Here is a 24,903-nt window from a genome sequence, read left to right on the forward strand (position 1 = left end):
AGAAGGAGGCTTTTGGATTTTGGTTTATGGTTTGAAGACCTACTTGACAACTATCAACCCCTCCTTTAACAAAACCACTTCCTCTCCATTTTTGCGTCACAGATCACTCCTAATACCCTTTTACAAACATTTCGGCAAAGAAGGACACTTTTGGATTTTGGTTTATGCTCTGAAGACCGACTTGACAACTATCAACCCCTCCTTTAACAACACCACTTCCTCTCCATTTTTGCAGTGCGTCACAGATCACTCCTCATACCCTTTTACAAACATTTCAGCAAAGAAGGAGGCTTTTGGATTTTGGTTTATGGTTTGAAGACCTACTTGACAACTATCAACCCCTCCTTTAACGACATCACTTCCTCTCTATTTTTGCAGTGTGGCACAGATCACACCTCATACCCTTTTACATTTTGCATAGAAGGAGACTTTTCGATTTTGGTTTATGGTTTGAAGACAGGCTTGACAACTGTCAACCCCTCCTTTAACGACACCACTTCCTCTCCATTTTTGCGGCACAGATCACCCCTCATACCCATGCGTGGGCGGTGTTGTGTAGAGCCACGCCTCCGCTGGCGCTGCCGCTGCTGCTGCTGCTGCTGCGGGACCGCTTGTTCTCAACCAGCCAGCAGCAGCAGTGGTCGGGACGGAGTGTGATCGCTGTCCGGAGAGCATAGATGTGCAAAACCCCTGGAATATCCGTGCGCTGGACAGGCCAGAACCGACCACCGTGGAGGACTGTCTTTATTTAGCCGTCACAAGGGAAAGAGCCACGGTGAAAGCATGGCGGTAGAAGAGGAAGGTCTCCGGGTTTTCCAGAGCGTTAAAATAAAAATAGGTAAGAAGAAAAATCCCTACCCCCAGTCTGAGCGCCTTCAATGGATGGCTCCATATTAACGGGCCAAACAGGCACTGAGGGCTGGAGACTGGAGGGGGACAGATCTGATATGTCTTGTTCCTGCTGTTATTGTAATTCAAATCACACGCTTCCTTTGCAAAGCAGACTGTAAAAACAAATTGTAAAATTGAACATGTAGAGGGAAACACGAGAGATACAAAGCCTTGTGAGAAATTGTGGGAATTTGGCAGCTGGCATAAGGATCCGAATCATGTGTGTTAGAGGGCTACATATGGAGACTTGAACTGATATTTATCTGGACATATCGGCTCCACAGCTGCGAATATCCAGATGATAAATAAACCTTTATTACCTCTCAGCTACAGTCACCCATTCATACAATCTCTCTCCCTCCTCTAAACAGCTTTATGCTTCTAGCTATTGATTGTTAGCCCAGATTTCTATATTTAGATATAGCTGGTCTCCAGTGGGTACCCCCCGGTTTGTAAGAGGCATGTGGTGCATACATATCCCATGAATGGAGCCTTGGAAAGGCTGAGAGCAGTATGCAATTGAAGCTCTAGTGAAGGGATCGGTGTTTTTATGCTATTTGTTTGTACTTATGCTTCAGTAAAACTGTTCATATGTAATCACAGGTATCTCGTGGGTTATAATTGATATCTATAACAATAATAATATAGAAGAAAAAAAGATATTAGTCGTCTAAAATAGGAGAGAAAAATAAATTCACCGTATGCTTACTGCTAAGTTATACAGACACTCTAAAATATCTCTTGTCATGTAATAATAGTATAATTAGGGTGACATTTGAAGATTTTATGGACTATTGATACATTTTCCCACTATTTTCTCAATTAATCGATTATTTGTCTGGTCTATAAAATCTGAAAAAGGCGAAAAATGTTGATTCAGATGGATTGTTTTGTCCAACCAACCGTGAAGCGGCAAAATCCTCTTGTTTGAGAAGCTGGAATCCGAGAATTTTTGGCAATTTTGCTTGGAAATTTATCAAAATTTGTTTTGTTGCTGATTAATTTTCTGTTGAACACGCAAATGATTATTTGACTAGTTGTTTCAGCTCTAATTATAGTAAACATAACTGTTATTATTTTATTAGGGGGAATAGTTAAAAATGCTGCTGTGTGACTATTTCCTCAAACTATATATTTTTGCCTTTTTAATACCGAATCTTTCAAAGGCATAGTCATTTCCTCTGTGAGCTCTAATTGTTATCCCGGGTCAATATGGGACGTTTGGAACAGTCTCCTTTCGTTTTCACTGACATCTGGCACCCAGTTCATCCTGGCTGTGCTGTCCGGATTGTTTTGACTCCAAACATGCGACAGAAGGGATGAGCAGGGGAAAAAATGACAACAAACACACACCCAAGCTGTGGGGCTATGTGGTGCTGCCAGCCAGCATTAGACAAAAACACTCTGGTGGCCCTTTTTTTCAGTCGAGCGGATACAAAGTTAGGCTGTATTTTTTAAGCTCCTTACCTACTGTTAAAATTGGCAGCAGAGACGCTGAGAAACAGCTGGTGATTCAAACAAGGACAACGAGAGGGAAGCGTGAACAATCCTGACTTGACTTTATCAAAGAGTTCAGCCTCAGTGAGATAATATGCTCTGACCTGTAACTCCACAGAGAGTTGTAATATTTAAATCACAAAGGTCTCATTAGTTTGCTCCGCTCTGTGAATGACTGCTCGGTTTGCTGGCGGCGTTAAGTTCCTGTGAATGAAAACTGAGTGAGTGGAGGACCTCCTACCTGCTCAGAGACAAGCCTGCTTACTAATCATGCCAGCAATGCATCTTCATGTTGCCTAGATAAATAGTTTGCAAGCTTTCTGAAAATGTTATGATTTGTGATATACAGATCGTTCATGAAAAACATTCACATTGTCGTCACTATGAAGCTTGGATTCCTCTTTCTTCTGTAATGTCATATCAATGACGACAGCAGCGTTTACACTGCGTAGTTACCTAGCAGCAGTCATGCTCACTGTCCGTCTGATCCTCATGGCTCTCTGCTACCAGTAATGTCTATGCAACCCTTGCATCACATTGTTTTCATCAAAGTCTTGTCCTTTGGCATGAGGCTGCGGTTGGCTGATGACTCAGAGTTGAAAATCTGCCACATATTTGTTGGAGAGAGAGGACTTAATGTTACTGTAATGCTCAGCCAGGTGATGGCTCTTCTCAGTTTCCTGAAGGAACACATGAATTTCGGAAACCGAATGGGCCTACTGGGCCCGAGTCCGTGCTGTCTGGGGAACACAGGAAACAGGAAACTACCCCCAATTCACTTCCTGATTGGCTGGAATAGACTACAAAAGAATTGTGTTTTTTCCTGCATGGCAACAAGCTAACACAGACCAGATGTAGTGGGACACAGAGAGAGGGACAGAGGTGGTGTCTCACATACAGGAGCAAGCTGTGCTTCGTCTGTCAGCCACTGTCTCTGTCAGCGTTCAGAGTGACAGAGAAATCTCAGTGGCACAGCTGGAGTCGGGCTTTTGCTCTAATTAACATCAACACATGTGCATTCGACTTCTCTGTCACCGCTAAAACATAGTTTCAATAACTCGGACGGATTGAGAGCACTGGAAAACACATCAAACTATAATGTGGCACAAATTAGTGTACACTCCTTCGAAGAAATGTATAACAATGAATTACTGTAACATCTTAAAGCCATTACAAACTCATTCTGTGCAGCCAAATCTGCAGAACTTTTAACTGAAATACTACAAATTCTAAAATAATGCAGAATACATCTAGATTATTTTCATTTCCAAACATGGAGTAAAAATCCCCCAGATTCAACGAAGAGTTGGAACAAGACGGAATACCGTAAGACAGTCTAGAATAAGAGGATTTTTACAACCTGAAACCTGCTTTAATTGATTTTGTGGCCACTTGGGGGCAGCACAACAAGCCGTAAACACATGCAAATAGTTGCTAATTTACCTATTCAGCAAATACGTAGCAACATTAGCATTCATTTAGGGGCATTTTTCAGGCCACCTGGTGAATGTAAGTCCAATATTTGCTCTCATTTTAACTCTGTTTTTGGTCTCCACCAACTCCTGTGGGAAATATCTGCTAGTTACTGACTTTTTCTGTTAGCTGTTTTGTCCTGGGCAGGTCGCCTAAAGGGGATTTTTAGAGATTTTTTTGCTAAAAATAGCCCATGATACAACAATAACAACAACCGTAGCAACAAAGGCTACGTAACGGACGGCCGTTTGTAGGCAGGTGCGAAAGATCTGATATCAATTTAATGAGGAAGTAGAAGTAACATTGCAAACGGAGCGTTCAGTGCAGGCTTAAGCCTGGGATTTTCACTTTCAGGGAGTATTTTTACTCATGTTCACATCACGTTTTCTAACAGTGTTATGTTTAACATAAACATTCGACATTATAACAGTATGTAACTATCAAAAAATCACAAAAAGCATGTTATGTCTCCCATAATAAGGGGAAACTTGATACTCAGGAGTTAAAGGAAGTGTGTTTTGTATTCTAGATGATAGACCAGATAGCTTTTTGAAACAATGAAATAATTTGTGAATAAGCAAATTTGTTATTTTTGGTGCCTATTGTGGACAGCATAAACATGTTAATGATTACTCCCAATCTGAAGGTTTAAAAATTTCCAGAGCTCAGTCTGTGTCTGGTACCAGGTAACGTGGCTGAGGTTAAGTTACTGGATTGAGAGTAAACGTGGCATCTTCTGGCATCACTTCACCTCATAAGTCACTCAACCTGCACTGCTGAGACTTTATAGTGTTGGCCCTGTGCTGTGTTGTTACTGTTTAATAGTGTTGTTACAATTAAAATGTAATTTTATATGTAGACGATATAGAGTTCAAGCCTGAGTGGACCACAGTGGGAGAAACACTAGATTACATATTGTGAAGAGGAGGTTCAGTGTCGGACGATCAGGAAAGAGCAGCTGAATTTAGGCAGCTCAGGCTGGATGACTTTGGCGGGGGTGAGCATGGGAGGGAAAAGTTGGTTTGTAGTGACAGGGGCCCCCCTCCTTCCCTTGACAGCTGGCCAACAGAGGTTCCCAAACTTCCCCCTGTCCAGACTGAATAGGAGACATGGAGTGACCGGGAGAGGGAGGGAAGGAATGTTTTAGAAACTCTCCGTCTGCGTGGAGGACTCCCACACTTATTTAGGTGAAGGGTTCAGATCCCAGTTGGTTTGCTTCATATAGAGCTATGATTTCATTGCGTTCATGTTCATAAGTGTATGCATAATGGTGTTCATATAAGCCAAGTTCTCCATTTTGTCCTAGAAGGCCAGCTCTCTGGGAAGTCGTTTGCTGTAAACATGTGTGTTGACTGTTTAGACGCAGACTGTGTTACGGTCCAGGCAGCTTTAGGCTGGTGGAATAATCCGGGTCGGGTACAGCGGCTCTCTCTGCACTCAGTCATATACCCTCCATGAAAAAACACAGTACTTGGAATAGCGGGGAAGTATCGCCGTTGGCCCAGCATGCTGGGTCAGAAGGGGTAAATAAAGGGCTCAACCAGTGTGCTGCTCCTTCAGGATGTCCTTCAGATGCCCCGAGGGAGAAGTCGACTCAATCCCTCCCTGGGATGACCTCTACCTGCTGACAATGACATAACAACAAAAACATTCACCGTGCTATGTGCAGTGTACGTTACAGAGAGAGAAAATCAGAAATTATCTCAACAGAAAGGGGTTGAAAAGTTCTACAGCAAATGTCTCCACACACACTGATTAAATCAGGTTTTGCAACAGTGCTACTCTGCTCTGGCAACACCAGCAATGTCAGCTTGCCACACAGTGACTTACACTCAGCTCACTCTCTCTTTCCTGTGCTTGCAAAAGATAGCATATCTGCTCGCCAATGTGTATGGGTCGAGCCTGTGTGTGAGCTGTTGATGTTTTTTTTTACATCTTAATTAGTTAAAAGCAGAGTTTTTTAGGAGTTATGTAAATGGATGAGGAAGCTGGAGGGAGTGTTGAGGTTAAACTCTATCCTGACCAAGACGCACAGGCCATATAATGCTGTGAAACACACTCCACACCATGACCACTCTGGTTTGAAACATTACACTCATATCCTGAATGAACACACCAGGTCTCTGACACACTTTAAAGCCGATCCTCCGGACACAGTGTGAACTTGTGCAAACTTCCACAAGATCTCAGCACATGCCCGTGTGTGTGTGTGTGTGTGTGTGTGTGTTTGTGGTCGTGTATTTTTGTTTTACTCAAGTTTTCCATTGAGACTAACGGATCTGTGTGAACATTAGCCTTCGGCAGCGCAAGACGGAGAGTGAGTTTGATCAGTAACTGAACGCTGGTTTATCAGAGGGACTGTGGTGTGCCACAGCCGGTCTTTAACTGTAAACCCCCTCTTTTTTTTTTCTCTCCACACTTTTTTCCCTCCTCGTGCTGCTTCAGCAACTGTTGTGGTTGCGTGGAAAGTCTAATTTGTGGCGAGCAGCATTGTATTCAAAAATGTTAGTTAGGAATGGACAGTAGGTAGCTTCTGCTGCTGCTATGAAAAAGGCCAATAAACTGAAGCAGCTGCTAAATCAGAGAGATGATACGATATGTACTGACACAGACTTATTTTTTTCATGTGTTTATCTTCATCTGAGGAGTGTCCTTTATTTTGTTCAGTGTTTTAAATACTGTTGAAGCGAGTACTTGATTTGTCCATCAATGGATATAAAGGTGCTTTTTTCAAATAAATTAAATGTTAAGTTATATATCAAGTAGTAATACCAAACATATGCTGGTTATATTTACAATAAACATCTTCACGTCCACATGACCCACTGGGTGTGTTCATTATTATGAATACATATTGTACAGACCAGCATGGTTCAAACAGACACAACTCAAGATCCCAAAGTATTCGTACCACTTGATATTATGATGTAGATATAAATAATATAAGTGTCTTGGGCTTGAAAGTGTTACACAGTAGAGACTTAGATAAAGCATTAGAACAAGCAGATACAGAGTATGTGTGTGGTAATGTTGTCAAACCGGGTGGGTTTTTTTAATCTAACCTTTAAGCTACTTAAAGTGATACTCCAGCCAAAATCCATCTCCTGAGAATCAAACTTTTAGCTAATGTAGGCTAAAACGTTTGTCCTCTGCTGCCACCATGACGTTCTTAAGCGTTGAAGGGAGAAGTGTCTTTAAACATATTAGTTTGGACAGTTGAGAAGTGGATTAGGCTGCAGTTGTGAAACGTCACTGTGAAGTCTGTGTAACTGACTTGTGAGCTAACCTAAGCCCCAGTTTTTCTTGAATGACCGAAAGGGCTGCAACTAATGATTATTGTTATTATTGATTAGTCTGTTGATTTTTTTTCAACAAATCAATTAATTTCTCAGTAAAATGTCTGTAAATATTGAAAAGTGGCAGTTATAATATCCTACAGCCCCAGCATTTCTTCTTCAAATGTCTTTTTTTGTCTGACCAACAGTCAAAAACCCAAAGATATTCAAGTTACCGTCATGTGTGACAGAGATAAGCATTACATTTTTACATTTGAGAAGCTGGATGTTTGGTATTTTTTGATTATTCAATTATCAAAATAGTTTAAACTAAAATAATTTTCTGTTGCTCGACTAATCAGTAATTCAACTCATCTTTGACGCTGTAACAACCACTTTACAACCTTCTAGTAGGTGACAGCTATTTCTGTTGTAATTATGTGTAAGAAAAGTCTTTTTTGGGCCACTGGAAGTCATGTGACCTGCAATTTGGACTCAGTCCACTACCCCAAAATCACAGCTGCGTGCTGCCCCTGGGTTGAGTTTGAAGGACATGTGTTTACCAGGCAGTGACATGGTGTTGAGTTGCATTAATGGAAGTGTAGGATCCAGGGTTTCAGGTAAGGGACTAAAACTCAGGATATGTGGGCCTTCGCTGCACAGATTTTGATTTCTTATTTTAGTATGAAATCGTTGCATTGCCCCTTTAAGACGTGACTTTGTGGTTTGGAAACTGTTAATGAGTGTTTTTGTTATTGTTTGACATATTGTAGAGTAAATAAGTAATCAGCTAATAGAAATCATGAGATGAACTGATAATCAAAATAATTGTAAGCTGTGTGTGTGTGTGTGCGTGTGTGTGTGTATGGGTGGGTGTGTGTCGGTTTAAAGTTTTTATGTTTAGTCATTTTCAGAAATCCAATAACGACTTAAGATTCAGTTTCGGTTCTTGTTTTGACACTCGTTTTAGGAAAATCAAAGGAAGTGAGTATCAACAGAGGGATTATATATTGCACTTTTACAAGTTTCAGTCTTTCTTCCCTTTCTCACGGTGTGTCTCTCTCTCTCTCTGTGTTGCACACCCACACACACACACTCACACACACACACACTCTCAGGGGTAACTGGGTTGTTCGCTGCTTTTAAACTACATCTTGGATCCAGTTGAAATTCCTTTCTCCTCATCTCATTTCCTGTTGTAGCTTTCTCCAAAGCTAACCGCTCTCCAGTTTTCTATCTGGCTGACTTCTCTCTCTCTCTCTCTCTCTCTCTCTCCCTCTGCAGTCTTCCTCCTCTCTCACCCTTGATTGAGTACACTGCTTTTATTTTTCTCAGTGACGCCCCCCACCCACCCCGCCCCCCCCCTCCTTTCCTTAAGCCTGTGTTTCCCAGGCCTGCTAGTCGGAACACACACAACCACTGAAGGCATTCACGCTTGTGTATCCTCGAATGTGTTCATGTCAGAGAAGATTAGAATAACGAGCGGGAGCGGTGCCTCTCGCCGCGTTTGTAACTGTACGCGCGAGTATGGCCGAGTGAAACGAGTCGACAGAAGAGGAAGAGGAACAAAGCTGCACATTCACTGCGTCCACTGTGTTGCTTCAATCACTTGTGCTTCCTCATTTCTTCCTTCCATCTTCGCCTCCTTTTTTCTTCACTTTCCTCTACAGGAATGAGGTGGGGGGGTCCTGTTTTTTTTTTTTTTTTTTTTTTTTTTTTGATGTGTCGATCCGCTCCTGTACGCCCTCTTTGGGGTGTTCCTGTCATCGTTATTTTCTCTGTGCGATTCTGTTCACCACCCCCGTGTTTTGCGTGCACTCACCCACACGTGCCAATAGTGTGTCTGCACTGTGTGTTTTCGCTCATGTACTAGGGCAAAATATTCTCCCAAGGGCAGCTGCAGTGATGAGTTCTCGCTTGATGAAAAGAGAAAGCTGCTGCTGTTGTTGTTGGGGTTTTTTTTTTTCTGCTTATTTTTGAATCCGGAAGAGAGAAAACACACACACACACACACACACACACACACACACACACACACACACACACACGCCCCCCCCAGAGAAAGTAAAAGAGAGAGAGAGATGAAAAAGGGACCAGAAATAGAGAAAAATGAAATCAGGTTAAGGCTAATTTTGAAAAAGGAAAACGAAAGCAACTCCGCAAGACAAACCCTCAGAGCTGCATAGATGAAGAGGAGAAATGAGGCAAAGAGAAAAAGAGAAAACAGCAACACATGGACAGGGATAAAAAAAAAAGAAAGTAATAGAGGAAGATAGGCAGGCTGAGACAGAGGATTACAAACGCTGGTTTTATAATAAAGTCTTTAATCTAACGTGTTGAATCGCAGGTTACGGAAAGGCTTATCCTCTCTTTTGTAACCGACTGTGTCATACACAAATATTCATAACTCCACCCTCACTGTTGTAGTGAGTGTACTCTCCAGTGGCTGCTGCTTATCAACTCATCCAGAAATACAAGACAACAGTCCAGCACTTCCTTCTCCCCTAAACAGGAAGCTGCGAGCTGTCACCCTGTATCTGTAACCCGTGGCAATGACTGGGCTGATGCTGTTTAGCAGAGACTGCAGTGGTGGTTTTGAATCTTCTAGCCAAAGAGCAATCCAGCTACAGATAGTCTTTTTTTTGTTACTGACGGCCATTTTTTAAGCATTCTGATTTGCTTCAGATAGGAAATTCACCACAGTAAATATTTATGTTTAAATTATGTTATCATTGCACAGTTTTGCAGTTGGAAGCAACAATTGTTCTTAAGAGTTTAAGTGACGCATTCAGGCGCTCTAGAAACCACAAGCTGCAACTCTGGGCTTCAAACTGGCTACAATGCAAACCAATGGGTGACAAATTGAAAAACAAGAATTATTAATATTTTGGGAACCAGTACATTTTTGCTAAAAGAAAAAATAGCTTAAATGATTATTTCCAAAATTGTCAGTAGACTAATTGATTAATCAGCTTAACATTGCAGCTCTATAAGGGTCCATTTAATTTGGTTATTTAAGAATTGCAACCAAGAAATGTACCAAGTGTGACATTTTTTAGTTGAGAAATATATACTTCAAAGTCCTCTCTGGTGGACAAACTATGTAATGTGACACTGTTTTTGACCGTAGATGTATCTGACATTTATCCAATTTCTTGTTACTTATCTGCCAATTGTATGCTGATAGCGGTATATCTGCAGTAAGGTAAAATATATCAGTCAGTCTGTAATTCTCAGATGTAGAAGCACTTCTCCTGTTGTTACTACGCATCACTAAAAAAATAGAAAAAGGTAAGGACAACTAGATGTTCATTGTGATGGATTACCTACAGTATCTCAAGCGAGTTTCAAGTCTCTGCAAGCTGATTTTCATACCGTATTGTCATGAACTGAAACAGTTGGCTGCTTGAAAGGTAGAAAAATGCACTCAGCAATCTTAAAAGGTTCGGAAAAAGGTCAGCAGCAGTGGAAGAAATAAAAAAAAAATATTTGAAGTAAATGCGTTTAAACATGTGGATCCACTGGATCAATCTTTGAAATGTGTGTGTGTGTGAGATGGCGTGTAGATGCTTTAAAGTATGCACATAAACTGTATGAATTGTACTCTCACATCCTTTTTTGTAGATGTTTTCCTCCCTCCAGTAGCTCTCCTTTTGGCCCAGAGATTTGTTTATAAGCTGCGAGTTGAGTCATTAAACACACACACACACACACATACGCACAGAGCTGAGAAAGCTGTGGTAATCCCACAGTGTGTTGGTTACTAGGATAACCTCAATGCTGCAATCCAATCAAGGGACCTCACAGGTCATGAATGAGAGCAGTAGGAAAACAGAGATTGGAGGGAATTCAGGAGCGAAGGGTGAATGAGGAGGATTACAGTCGGGAGATAAAATAAATGCGGGAGAATAAAATGAGAGAGAAGAGGGAGAGACGCAGGAGACAGGAGGGGGATCTAATATGGGAGGGAAGTAAAGGGATAAAGACGGAGATAAGAGAGACTTGCGTCATCGCTCAGCTCTCACACATAAACACAGACAGAGTTGCATTCTGTAAAAACCAATGTAGACAGTACAGTGTGAACTATGTTTTACCGCTCAGGTGTCTTTTTCATTTGTGAATGAACGTTGTTATTGTGTATTGATGTATGAATCAGCCTCCAGAGTATCAGTCATAACACTGTGTTGCATTACAGACCCCACTGAGAGCACTTAATCACCTCTGTTTGTCTCAGCACGGTTTTATATTTGTCCTCCATGTAGAGATGCATCAGCCAGCTTTGCTTTTTTTAAACATTGTGAGTGGACCTTTGAGACTCTGTGGACTGAAAATATGTATTTTACAGAGACTCTCTACAGTAGCAACAACAGCACATCATGTAAAATAGCAGAGAAATGTTTCTTATCGCCAACAAATCCATAAAAAGACCCAAACCAACAACGCATTAGTTTGTCTCTCAATACTTTCCGACTTACACAACCTGTCTGCCACTTCAACTCCAAGCCTGTTTGTTCTCCTCATAAGACGCAAATCTCTAAAAAAGGGTCACAAATGTATAGTTTTATATTTTTTTAAAGGCTAAGTTATTTCCAAAAACAGCTGGGCACTGTAGTTTTCGAGGATAAATTATATTGAGGACTATTTTCAGCCATGGATTAATATGCATTTGTCGCTCTTTTGAGTTTTTACGGCAGCAGGACTGTTTATGTGGGATGACTCAAAATAAACTACAGTGCCCACGTTCATCATAATGAAAAAACATGTCATCCAGTGCAACGCTGTGACTCATTGATGTGTTTTTATTGGTTTTGGACAATGGCACAGATGAATAAGATATAATAGACTTTGACTCCACAGTCGGTGCTTGTTATAGGATCAATTTTCTCCTTAGTTCTGGGGGTTTTTCATGGTATTTGTTGATAGTAATAAAAATACAAAATATCACCAACATCATCTAAAAAAAGTAACATTCCAGTGTAGGACTTTGCTTATCTGCTCGGTCTCACGACCGCATTACAAACCTAACAGTGTGTAAATAGATCAAATAGTGTGGTTTGTGCTTCATTACTAATGTGATTACTTTCATCGCAGTGATGGTGCATGATATGTTTACATTGTTTAAAAGTAGACTCTTCCTTCCTTCAGAAGTATTAAACTGGTTCAGTGAGAAAACAATTCATGTGAAATCCAGAACACAGACACTGTCACTGCTGGATGGATGCAATGTTTTGTTTCTCATTCATAGATTTTATTTGAGGCAACAAAGTCTTTTGTGTTCAATTGTTTCTAAAAGTCTGCATGGAAATGAAACTGAGAGTGCAAATTGATTGAAATGTCTGATGGGACTGCTGCATTCATGTGCAGATAAGCTGATAGGATAAATGACTTCACTAATCTGAGGGTAGCTGTCTGTTCTGCTGTTTTACAGCCAGTTATCCAGTGTCAAATGTCAACTCACTCCCCCCCCCCCCTCCCCCGGGGTCAGCTACCAGAGTCGGAAACATTACAGCGTGTATTATATCATTGTGATCTACTGACTACATGTGAACGGAGTTAGTGTAGCAGCAGATATTTTTTTCTTTGTACAAAAAAAACAACTGTTTTGAGCATTTATTTTGTAAGTGGTTGTGAAATGACCAGAGCCCCCCTAGCCAAAACATCAGCCAAAAAGCTACATCAGTTGTAGGTCTTTTACTGCATTTCTTACTACATTTTTCTAGAGCAGTGGTTCCCAAAGTGAGGATTGGATTCCCAGATAGAAGCAAAGGGTCACCTTTACCTGACATTTCTCTAATTTTTGCTTTTTTTTGTTGAAAAATATTTCTCCTCTTTGTGCCTCCAAAAATCTTACAAATGGCAAAAAAACAATAACAGAAAATCACTCTCTCGTCGAACTGCTCACTTCTAATGTCTTACTTTAAACGTTGCTTAATTTTAAGGGGTCATGAGCCAAAAAACATGTGGAACCGCTGTTCCAGAGGATCACATTTAAAGACAGAGTCTCAGTTTGCGAGCAGCAGCACCCAGCCGCAGACGCATGCTCGCATCATGAAGAAGTTACTCATTTAAAGCCAGAAATAGCAGCGCTAAGATCTGCTGCTGAATGGCAGCATCAGATTCCCATGAAGATAATGGAGCGGTACTGGAGGAAAAACAATGACAATGTTGTGCTAACACACGTGTAACTATAGACTGCAGAGTCCTGTGGGTCCCTGAGGCAAAGGGAAATAGAATAAGGAACAGTGTACTGACTTACATGGATCTGTGGTTTCATAAAGGAGAATATATTGCTCCTGAGGGACCGGGACACCACCTTTGTGGTTTGTTTGTTTGTGTGTGCATGTGTGTATGTATGTGTGTGTGTGTCTCAGTGGGTGGTTGGACCACATTCTTTTGAAAGGGAGTGCTATCTGTCACACATGTTTGATGAACAGATTGAGCTTCAGCAAGATTCAGGAAATGTCCCACGCAGATTCTTTCATTCACAGAATGAATATTTTGAATGGTTAATCGTTATCTATGTGTGTGTATATGTTTCAGTGAACACGACGCTTGATATTTATTTGTGCAGTATAAAAGTAGCCACCCTGGCAGCGCTAAGCTCGTTATACGTGCTGTCGGATTTGGTAATGTGATGACAATGAAAGTGTGAGTTTAAGAGTGATAAACTCTGCCAGCTCAGCCGAGAAGCTCCCGATACATTCAAAGCTAAAACGGGTGTACAAACTTACATAATGCATGTTCAGAGTGTACTTAAATAAGTAATTACTTGTAGCAGTGTGCCTGAATAAAACACATTGTTATTGCTTACACCAGTGTTCCTGAATAATAACCGCTCACTCTCTCCTTCCTGCTTTCTCTCCTCTCTCTTTCCTCGCTTTTCTTTGTGCAGGAGAAGCAAAAAACATCCCTCCGTACCCGGGGCCAAACAGGATGAGGGACTGCTACTGCACTGTCAACCTGGACCAAGAAGAGGTCTTCAGGACCAAGATCGTCGAGAAGTCACTCTGGTACTTTCATGTTTATGCGCCTTCCAGTCTTTTTCTACATCTGCATCTTTCAGTTTCCTGTCTTTTCAATCACATAAAGGTCATGAGAGTCAAATCATAACCACTTTCTCATAGGTTGAAACTCAAACTCAGACGTGGTATGAAAATAAAAACTCTGTTTGAGGGGGCGTGTTAATTCAGGTTCTGGTGAGATATGAAAGATGATCCAGGAAGTCCAGTATGAGTAATCGATCCAACCTTCAATTTGAAGGCATAGAAGCAGCCAAAACACTGCAGAGTGGTTCACAGTACTGATATAATCTGTGGTAATATTCTTATTATCTATTTGCCTCGACAAACAGTTGAAATACAGCATTCTGTGAGCATGCACATATCTGACTGGCCACCACAGGGCCTTGCCAGATGACGTTGTGTTGAGTCTGGTTCAACTTTTGCCCACTGAGTTGGAAGGGTTGTGGTTTTTAACACAGGGCTGAGAGGAATGTCATTAATTTTGCAGGTATTTGGTCACGAAGCAAAGTATTGGACAAAGTCTAACCTTGACCTGATGATGAAACTACAGGAAAAATCTGGATTTTGTCCCAATGAACAGTCCATAACAGAAATATATTTAGTTTATGATCTTAGAAAACTAGATAAACCAGAAAATATTCACATGTGAGAAGCTGGAATTAGAGAATTTGGACTTTTTGTATCAATTATCAAAATAGTTGGTGACTAATTTCCCATCAATGCAAATCGTTGCGGCTCTAATTTGAACCTATGGTGATCCATCCAATTGTTGTCAAGATATTTCGCTCAAAGTCACCAATGTGAACCTCGTGGTGGCGTTAGAGGAAAAGTCAGGGGATCCACAAAGTTATTAAAATTCATCTACTCAGGACGATGAACATCTGTCCAAAATTTCAGCAATGCCGCTAGCATGGCAAAAATAAAGTTTGTTTACTTTTCCGTCAGCTGTTCAGCAGATCCTGTATATTTTATCATTGTGTTACTTGTACTGTTTACTAGATTGTGCTTTTACATTTTTGTTATCTGGGCTGACGAGCCGACGTTCGAGAACATTTCTGCATACAAGGTTGCAATTGACAAAATGGAATTACATTTATTTAAGGATCCTGTATTTGTGGGATTGTTTAAGTGCAGTCATGCCTCTGCCTGCCTCTCTGTCCATCCGTCCTTCCGTCTGTCTACTGAGTAACAGAAGAAGACAGTAATTGTTAGCAGCGGCCCTGGGGGCTCAGCTCACGAGATTCTCATTGCCAAGATTTCTATGGTCGTCGTTTAGGTAAAGCAGAGTGTGGCAGTTGATGTACCTTCCAACCGATGGTCACAAACAGGCCTTTTGTTGTAGGCAAACAAGCAGTAGAGTTCCCATGATTCATGGCAGCTTGTAAATACTTGTGGTCTTTATTTCTGCCCGAGTGATGAATCAGCTAAATCAATCATCTTTTTTTTTTTTTTGCTTCAAAAATGGGAATCTGAAGGGGAATTTTGTCTTTTTATGTTTTCATTATGAAGTAAGCACACAGCTTGACTGTTAATTTTACCGACCAAGCCACATGCATAAGCAGGAATAGTTTACAGATTAACTAATCAATCAATTAATGGATTTTTTTTTAGAGCAAGACCAAGAGGGCCGAGTCACAGATGCTTTAGCTACTTTAGCTTGTTGGTTGGAAAGGTTGTCTCCTTACTATACAAAGATGTATTTATAGACAAACTATAGACAGTTGACCCTGCAGATTGTGTTATATGAAATAAAAAAAATCACATATTTGACCTGTTTCTTACATAAAAGTAAAATCTTAGCATTTTAAGGCATAAGAGGTTGGTATAATATGTGGTTTTGATGGTCTTTTTTCTTTCAGAATGGTGCTCCTTAAGTTATTGATTGGCATGTCGCTAACACTTTCAACAACAACACACTTTCATTTTTTTTGACACAATCAGCCACATCATTTCTAAGGAGGATTTCTTTTCCAGAATTTGCTCCCTCATTTCTCCTCATCGCATTCCTCCCTCTTATATTTTGACAAATTTATATATATATAAAACCAACCGGTGTGTTTGCGGTGAACACACACGCTTTCCCTCTTATCACAGTGTGCCTTGTGTCTCCTCTCTCCTCCAGTCCGTTTTACGGGGAGGACTTCTACTGCGAGATCCCACGTAGCTTCAGGCACCTCTCCTTCTACATCTTTGACAGGGACGTCTTCAGGAGGGACTCTAGTATCGGTGAGTAAACAGCCGCTCCGTTTATTGTAAACTTGGAAGCTGAATCAAGAGTTGCTTGATTAACGGGGAAGAAGGAGAAATAACCCTCAAGTTACAGGCTTTACTGTGACTTTACTGGAACTAAAGCAACATGCCAGGTAGCTTGAAAGCAATAAATAGAAATTATTATAACTCTGTAATTATGTAATTTGTTTAATGTATAATACCTAAACTGCCTTTTCAAAACACAAAATGTTTTTTTTGTCACTCTTGTCTTTGTAAAGCTTTATATTTAACAAACAGATATGAGAGTGCATTTATCTTCTCGTCAGTCATGCATTTCCCAAAATGTTGAACTTTCCTTTTAAGGGCATACACTTTTAGAATTCAAATTGTATGTGTCTGTGTCTGACTGTGGGCGGATGTTTTTTATCTGTGTTACTGGGTGTGCCAGCGTGTGTTCCGGTGGGTCTGTGTTTGTGTGTGGTTGCCCACTGACCACAAACTGAAAAATCTCTCTCTGGGTGTGATTTTATCTTCAACACCATCTCAGCTAGTGTTTGTGTGTGCGTGTGGGTGTCGTAAACAGAAGTAACTTGTTAGTTTCGGGATAGAAATTACGAGGTCGTCTCCGGGTAACTTTCAGTGCAATTTGCGAGTGTATCTCCAACAGCTTCTGCACCAGGTGCCTACATGCATTAAAGAGATTGGCGTGTGGATTTACAGTACGTGAGCAGACATGCGAGGGTGTGTGTGTGTGTGTGTGTGTGTTTGTCGAACGTGTGTTGTAGCTCGCATCTGAACATGTAGGTTTTATTAGGAAGGGTAAAGTGAGTTATGTTTTGGAGCTCATTTGTCTTTTTTTTTTTTTTTTTTTTTTTTGCGTGATTGTGTGCGTAGGCAAGGTTGCAGTGAAGAAAGAGGACCTGCAGAAATATCATGGGAAAGACACCTGGTTCCAGCTACAACCTGTCAGCGCTGACTCAGAGGTGCAGGTCAGTACAGAGAAAGAAAACACAATCAGTCACACATGCAGACAATAAAAAAAAAAAACCCTCTCCCCTGATCTTTTCTGCATTTTTTTCTCATTGTGTCTCCATTTCAGTACTTTTTGGTATAAAACAAAATGTGTCCAGTTGATACTTAAAGCTGGCGTTGAATGCTTGCTTATATTAGTAATCTTCTTTACTTATCCTTTAGGGCTACAACTCATGATTATTTTAACTGTCGATTAATCTGATGATTATTTTCTCAACTTGTTGATTAATCGTTTTGTCTATAAAATGTCAGAAAATTGAGAAACATGCCCGTAGTAAGTTCCAAGAGTCAAAGGTTACGTTGTCAAATCATCAGTCATCTTATTTTGTCCGAACAACAATCCAAAACCCCAAAATTATTCAGTTTACAATAATGTAACGCAAAGGAAAGCATTAAATCATCACATGAGCAAAGCCAATTCAAGGCTAAATTCAGAAAAAAATTTGGCAAATATGCTTTAAAAATTACTGATTTAGATCATAACTGTGCCAGTTATGATTTATTTACACTAAACTTTTGTACAGCTGCTTGTTTTTAGGCAACAGTTAAAACAAGACTTTGTGACTTTTGAAAGACTAAACAACACACTGTTCTTCTTAGAAATGAATAATTGAAGTCACACACTTTTACTGAATTCAATACAATAAGACGTTTTGCTGCTTCAGCCTTATTTTGTCTGGTATGACAGCAACCTATGGTGACTAATGTTAGATAACGTAAGCAAGCTAAAGATAGATATTGCTGACTTTCTATACTTGTTCCACTATTACATTATGTTTTAGCATTTACATTTACAAATGGTGTCAAGAAGAGTTGTGTTTTGGAATGAATATTAACTCTTTTTTCCGAGGCATACCCAGCATCAGTCACTGCAGCGTGTGTGTTTGCATGTTGGTGTTTGAAGCAGGGCAGAACCCAAACAAACACAGCATGTGTGCACCTAAAACATCTGAGCCTGCAGGGTCAAAGTCACCCGGCTCTCCACGTATCCCGTAGATCAAAATTTATCCACCTGTTCGACAGCTCGGTATGTGATCATCCGGTCCGAGAGCGAACACGCGGCTTTTGCCAAAAACTGCTGCGTTTTCCATATTTAGCGCATTTGATGAATGAACAACAGTTCGCTGAGACAGCAGATAAAGTATGTGTGCGGGTCGCAGGTTGTGGAAGTGATTTGCTGTTGAGTATATTAACAGGCTGGTTGTTTATAGTTCTTTGCAGGTGTTGTATTATGGGGATAAAAGCAGATATCAAATTAGTGGAGAACTTGATGGATAATAGAGGTGTTGAGCTGATTTGATATCCATATTTAAAAGTTTGATAAAGACACATCAGCCGATATTTGTTTTTTAATAGAAATATATAACATAAACAAACATTTTTTGATAAGAACACCTAAAAAATTTGGTTATTAATGAATGCACTGCAAAGATATGCATTAAGCAGGACATTTTACAGTTGAAAAATAAACTTTCTGATTGACTGACAGCTGCTCTATTTGTCACACTACAGCTAGACATCTGAATTATTATTCACAGAGAAAACTTATTATTTCTGTTTCCTGTAGTTGTGAAGGCTTTTGCTCCCAGTATTTGATCTGTGATCGACAATGGAGCTGTTGCATTTTTCACACTTGTCCTACATGCTTATTTACTACTCAACACAACATTTTCTACTATTCACTATTCAACAGCCTCAATCACCCACATGCATGCATGCACAGTTTAGACACACACACACACACACACCCGGGCACATAGTACTACACAGACACGTACACACACACACACACACAGACAGAGACAGTGAACAGTGAACAGTAACATCTGCAGACAGATGGGTGTGTGTAGCCCTGGAGCAGGGATCTGAAACAGAGACACATTCATCCGAGGAGCCGGGGAGAGGAAGGATGTGTGAGACAATGAGAGAAAAGAGAGAAAGTGAGGGAGATGGATCAAATGAAGTAGGAAGATAGAGTGTCTCTCTTCTCTTTTCAATAGAGGACACATTGTTTGGCCTGTGTGCACATGTGTATGTGCGTGTGTTTGTTCCCTTTGCGTGAATTGGCTAGAGAGAGCAACGCCTGTGAGTTTGCATACTGATGCTGTTAATTAATGGAGCTTTTCTAGACAGCTGCACCACTACACTGCCATTATGTCATTAATCCAATCACTTCAGAGGGAAAATAACTTCGGCATGACGTTCAGGCTTACAGCGATTTTCATACAGTGTCTCTGCTGGTGGAGGAATGCCATTTCTTTCATGTTTGTGTGTTTTTGTTTAGTGCAAGGATGAATTCTGGTGTGTTTTTGTGCTTGAAGGTACAGCACATGGATTTTGGCCTTTTCTTAAAACTGTATCTTGTACTATACTATAGGTTGGTTGTCAGAAATCTAAATTGTTGGCAGTCCTGTGTGCGTTCATAAGCTGCCAGTTAGGTCTTGGAGTGAAACAGTTGAACTCAATGCTGTACGCTAAAACTCATGTACAGTATTTCTAAGTGACGGATTACATGTCCCTTTATAAATTGATGACATTTTCCTTCCACTTAAGCTCATAAATTCCTTTCATATCCAACTGGATTATGCATTTAGAGAAAAGTATATTTGCCAAGCATGAATCAAGTTTGCAAAGCTGACATTTTAGATTCAATTAACTTTTATTAATTTGGAAAATGTTTTTGCCCAAAGTGACGTACAAACGAGGTAAATTCCGAGCCGCGGATTAGATTAGATTACACGATGTTGTCATATTCGTCAAAAAGTTTGTCTGTAAAAGCCAACTTTGTTTCAAAAATTGTAGATAGATGGTTTTCACTGCCCAGGATCATCCTGGCTGTCACTGGGCGCTGGGCTGTGTGGCAGCGTTCTGTGTAACGTTGAACGTTTGAATACTGTGCTGTCATTGGGAATGAGTTGGTGCATAAAAAGTGTTTAATAGTGTGTATTTTTGTGTGTGTGTGTGTTCCACAGGGAAAAGTGCACCTGGAGCTGCGTCTGAGTGAAGTCATCACAGACAGCGGAGCCGTCAACCACAAACTAGCCACACGGTGAGGCTCCACACACACACACACACACACACACACACACACATGCACATACATACACTTATGCCTTATGTTTTGATTTGATTCTTGCAATTTTACACCATTTATCAGTTACGGTGGCACAATAAGGTAGAGTTCATGTAAAGAGAAGAGAAGAAAAGAATCTCAGTATCACATCATGCGGTCATGAAAGTAGATTTTCTAGAGAGTAGTCTAGAGAAAATTTAAATAAGGATTTAACAGCTTTACAAAAGAATAAAAATCCAAGTCAAGACCATCCGTCACATCCTGTCAGCCTGGATGTGTCGTGCGGATCTTTCTGTTTAGTGCTGAGTAGCAAATGTTAGCACTCTTAACATGCTAAACAGTACATCAGCATGTTAGTTTTATCGTTGTGAGCATGTAATGCTGGCGTTAGCATTTAGCTCTGGCAACTCATATTGTTACCTGGATTTGAAAAGTTTCCATCAAGCCGTGTCAAGGATGCCCACCTGTTTCTGATTTGATTGCTGTTGTAGCGCACGATGCTTACTTGCAAACCCCGGTTTCACAAGTATAAGTGACTGCAGTGCAACACGCTTTACTCCACTTCCAAGGTGCATGGCTTGTTGCCCAGCAACAGCTTTTGACTGGCAGCGAGATGGTTGAATGTTAGAGCTCTTTGTTTAGAGCTTTGTGAAGGTGTGAATTAGTGTGTAACAGCGTTGTTTCATGTGTGATGTGTGAGTGTTTGCTGAGGATCAATAATGTCCTCATGGGTTTATTATTCTGTATGTGCGCGCGTGTGCTTGCTCGCTTGCTTGCTTTTCAGCTCTTCTTCTGTAACATGCAGCAGTGAAGTCTGATGATGAGCCAGCATGGCTCCGTTCCCAGAGCACATTGTGGGTAAGGAGCTTAGAGCTGAGAGCAGGAGGTCAGCTAGTCAGATTTCTCTAGAAAGACACGTGTAAGAGAGGAAGAGAGAGCTTCTTCCATTCAGATCCACAGATCAAACACCACACTTATATCTGATAACGTCTCATATTTGACACATCACATACAACCTCGGAGTAGATTTGTGCTCCAACATGTCTGTGCAGTGTGAAAACCTGGAAATCCTTTACATCCTTTTGGAAGTCACCTTTTTCTCAGAGAGAGTGTGACAGGATTTACATAAATTATTTAGAAAAACCAAAGATATTAGAGAAAGCCAGTGGCGGAACGTAACAAAGTACTTACTACTAGGTATTTACTCAAGTACAGTACTTCAATACAATTTTGAGGTACTTACTTTAGTGCTTCCATTTGATGTTTGATACTTCTACTTCACTACGTTTTAGAAGGAAATGTTGTACTTTTTACTGCACTGCATTTATTTGACAGTTTAGTCTATCAACAGAAAATTAATCAGCAAGTGTTTTTGATAATCGAATAATGGTTTTATTCATTTCTTAAGCAAAAACACCAAATATTTGCTGGTTGCAGCTTCTCACATGTGTGGATTTGAAGCTTTTTTCTGTCGTACATACACATGTCTTTGGTTAGAGAGTTGATCAGACAAAACAAGACATATGAATACATTGCAACAGTTTGGTTTTTTTTAACCGTTTTCTGACATTTTATCGAGGAAACAGTTAATCATTTAGAAGAAATTCAGCAGATTCATGGATGATGAAAATAATCGTCAGTTGCAGCGCTATGTATTTTGAATGCAAGTCTTTAACTAGATGTTGAGTATTTTTTTACAGCTTTTACTCAAGTAAAAATGTGTGAATGCTTCTTCCACCACTGAAAAAAGGCTGACAAACAGAAATGTAGTTGGTTGCACAATGCCATGAATGACATCCATGGAGTGGTATATTCCCGTCAATGACACAGACTCATAATCATCACATCCGCCTTTTGTTTCTTTTTGGGAATATGATGTAAGCCCTTTCGCTCTTAGCGGAGTGAAATTATTTTTTACAGGATACGTGGGCGCAGAAAAGAAGCACATTAACCTAATATGAGTAACGTCAGCTAAAACAAATAAGTCTGCTTCACCACCACCGTCTGGCATGTCAGAGCTCACAGTAGTGATGACAGAGAGGGAGAGGGGGGCGGGGCTGGATAGTAGGCCAAGCAGGGGTTATATAAACAAGCTTATTCGACAGGAAGCGTACTGGCATTAGTGATGCTTAACCCGGCCCACTCCGTACTCCTTATTAGAAACCTGTGTGTGTGTGTGTGTCAGTTCAGCTGTGAGCAGCAAAGCGATTTGCTGTGTAATTCATCACGCAGTGTGAGTAGTGGTGCATCACCGTGACACACAGGAAGTGACTCGTCCAACTGGGTGTCTCGTCCTGTTTGGGTGTTAATCCCCTTACAGCATGATGTCATCTGGAAGCAGGACAGCTGTAGACAGATCGCAATCACACAGGAGGATACACACTGTAGATAGATAGACAGATAGATAGATAGATAGATAGATAGATAGACTTTATTTAGAGAGGAATACTTTCATATTTAAAAAAGCTATCTGTTGGATGTTGAAACTTTAATGATTTGCCAGAGATCATTATGAATCTGGTTGTTTTTTAAAATGTCAGATTGGACCTGAAGCCTCGTTCAAATAGCTCAAACCGAACACTGACTGTGTGTGAAAGTTGATTATGTTGTCTTCATGGTACAAAAGGAGGTAAAAAAACCCCAAAAACAAATCATCTGTGAACTTGTTTGATTTGTTTTGGAATGATAATCCAGTTTTTAGGCTTTTTTTTGTAGTGGGCCATAAATTTGTTTTCAAGGGCTCACAAGGAGCATTCTCCAGTGTCTGGAGAACCACTAGTGACCTAATATTTGACAACTAGGGCTGCAACTAAAGATTCTTTTTTTCATTATTGATTAATATGTGTTATTTTCTCAATTAATCAGTTAGTCGTCTGTAAAATGTCAGAAAATGGTGAAAAATGTCATCATCACTGTTTCTCAAGTTGGCAATCAACTAATTGTTGCAGCTTTATAGACAACATTATTGTAGAACTTACTTTATACATTATAATAATGTGGGGAATCTACATGAAAGTTTCCATAATCTTGCGAGAGAAAATGCACGTACAAATTATACAAAGTGTATCTTTCACTACAAATGTTCTTTTCTGTAGTGCTGTGTATAAATATTTACATATGTTTAGAGTATTTGTGTGATGCAGAAACAAAAAAAAAACATTTTTTAGTTTATTTCGGGGCTGCAACAAGCAATTATTTTTATTGATTTCGTTATTTTATCAATGAATCGATTCTTTTTCTTTCTCTTGATCTTTTTCTGTAAAATGTCAGACAAAAAGTGAAAAATGGCCATCGTATCCTCCCATTGCCCAAGTCAACATATTGAAATGTCTTTTGTTTGTCTGACCAACAGCTCAAAATCAGTTTACTATCATATATAATAAAGAAAAGCAGCAAATCCCCACATGGAGATGCTGAAAACAGTGAATATCGCTTGAAAAATGACTGAAATGATTAAGCGATTATCAAAATTATTAGCTTATTATTAATATAATTTATTTTCTGTCAGTAAACTAATAAAATATTCATCTAATCATTTCAGCTCTAGTTTGTTTCTTTGTCTGTTTTCTTCCTTTGGTGAGCAGAAACATCCGAGTAGTTAAGTCCTACTCTGGAACTACATGGGAACTGAAAATGAAGTCCTTTGTCTCCCCTATAGGAAAGGACATAAAGTCCATTCTCCTTACAATATCGTTCACTTTTTTATTTTTTTCTTTCTCTTGTTTTTCTCAAGGGTTCTTTGTGTCATGTCTATAGTTGCTGGATCACAAAGGATTTGAAACTGGCACAACTCTTTGCCAACAGCTCAAAGGGGATTACTTTCCTCCATCTCTTCTCATCTGTCACGCTCCCTGTTTGTTCCCTTCTTACATACATACACACCTAACACTGACACCAGGCAGGGCCATTTTCACACATTGAGAAAACCCTCAGAGAGATCTTAACTTGGCAAAAATTTTACTAGCAAAGAGTTTCAGCGTAGGAGTGAGCTATGAATGGACCAGATGTTTCATGTCTGTGAGCAGGGGGTGGTTGACTGGATTGCTGTAAGATGCTTTCTTCAGATGGACGATCATTGGCCAATGGTTGATGAAAAATTAGCAAACCTCACACTGATATCCATAAAGAAAATTCAGTCTATGTTATGAAAGAAATCTCAGAAAATGTCAAAATAGCGCAGATGAGATTTATTTTTGTGGATGCAAATTGTTGTTGATCTTGTATAAGATGTGTTTATACCTGTTAATGCTAAGTTGAATTGCAACAATAAGTTTATTGTATCCACACAAAGGCTCCAAGTGACACTTGTGACAACTGCAAAACATTTTTAAAGTAACATTTTTAATTATATCAAACATCTGTCAATTTTTTTAGGTTATTTTTGGCATTTTTTGCCTTTATTTGACATGCAACAAAGGTCCATGGCCAG

General features: G+C 40.0%; 1 protein-coding gene across 2 annotated transcripts in view; it reads left to right on the forward strand.

Annotated features, from left to right (window-relative positions):
* The first annotated feature begins 568 nt into the window (after positions 1-568).
* The window catches only part of rasa3 (RAS p21 protein activator 3), a 40,982-nt gene continuing 16,647 nt past the window's right edge, over positions 569-24,903 (forward strand). For both annotated transcript variants that reach the window (XM_042429273.1, XM_042429340.1), the window contains exons 1-5: positions 569-838; positions 14,029-14,146; positions 16,281-16,384; positions 17,264-17,358; positions 20,374-20,450. In XM_042429273.1, coding sequence (XP_042285207.1) covers positions 784-838; positions 14,029-14,146; positions 16,281-16,384; positions 17,264-17,358; positions 20,374-20,450 — 449 coding nt within the window. In that variant the 5' untranslated portion in view covers positions 569-783. The remainder of the gene's footprint in view (positions 839-14,028; positions 14,147-16,280; positions 16,385-17,263; positions 17,359-20,373; positions 20,451-24,903) is intronic.

This window comes from Thunnus maccoyii, chromosome 1 (assembly GCF_910596095.1).
Source record: "Thunnus maccoyii chromosome 1, fThuMac1.1, whole genome shotgun sequence".
Lineage (NCBI taxonomy): Eukaryota > Metazoa > Chordata > Actinopteri > Scombriformes > Scombridae > Thunnus > Thunnus maccoyii.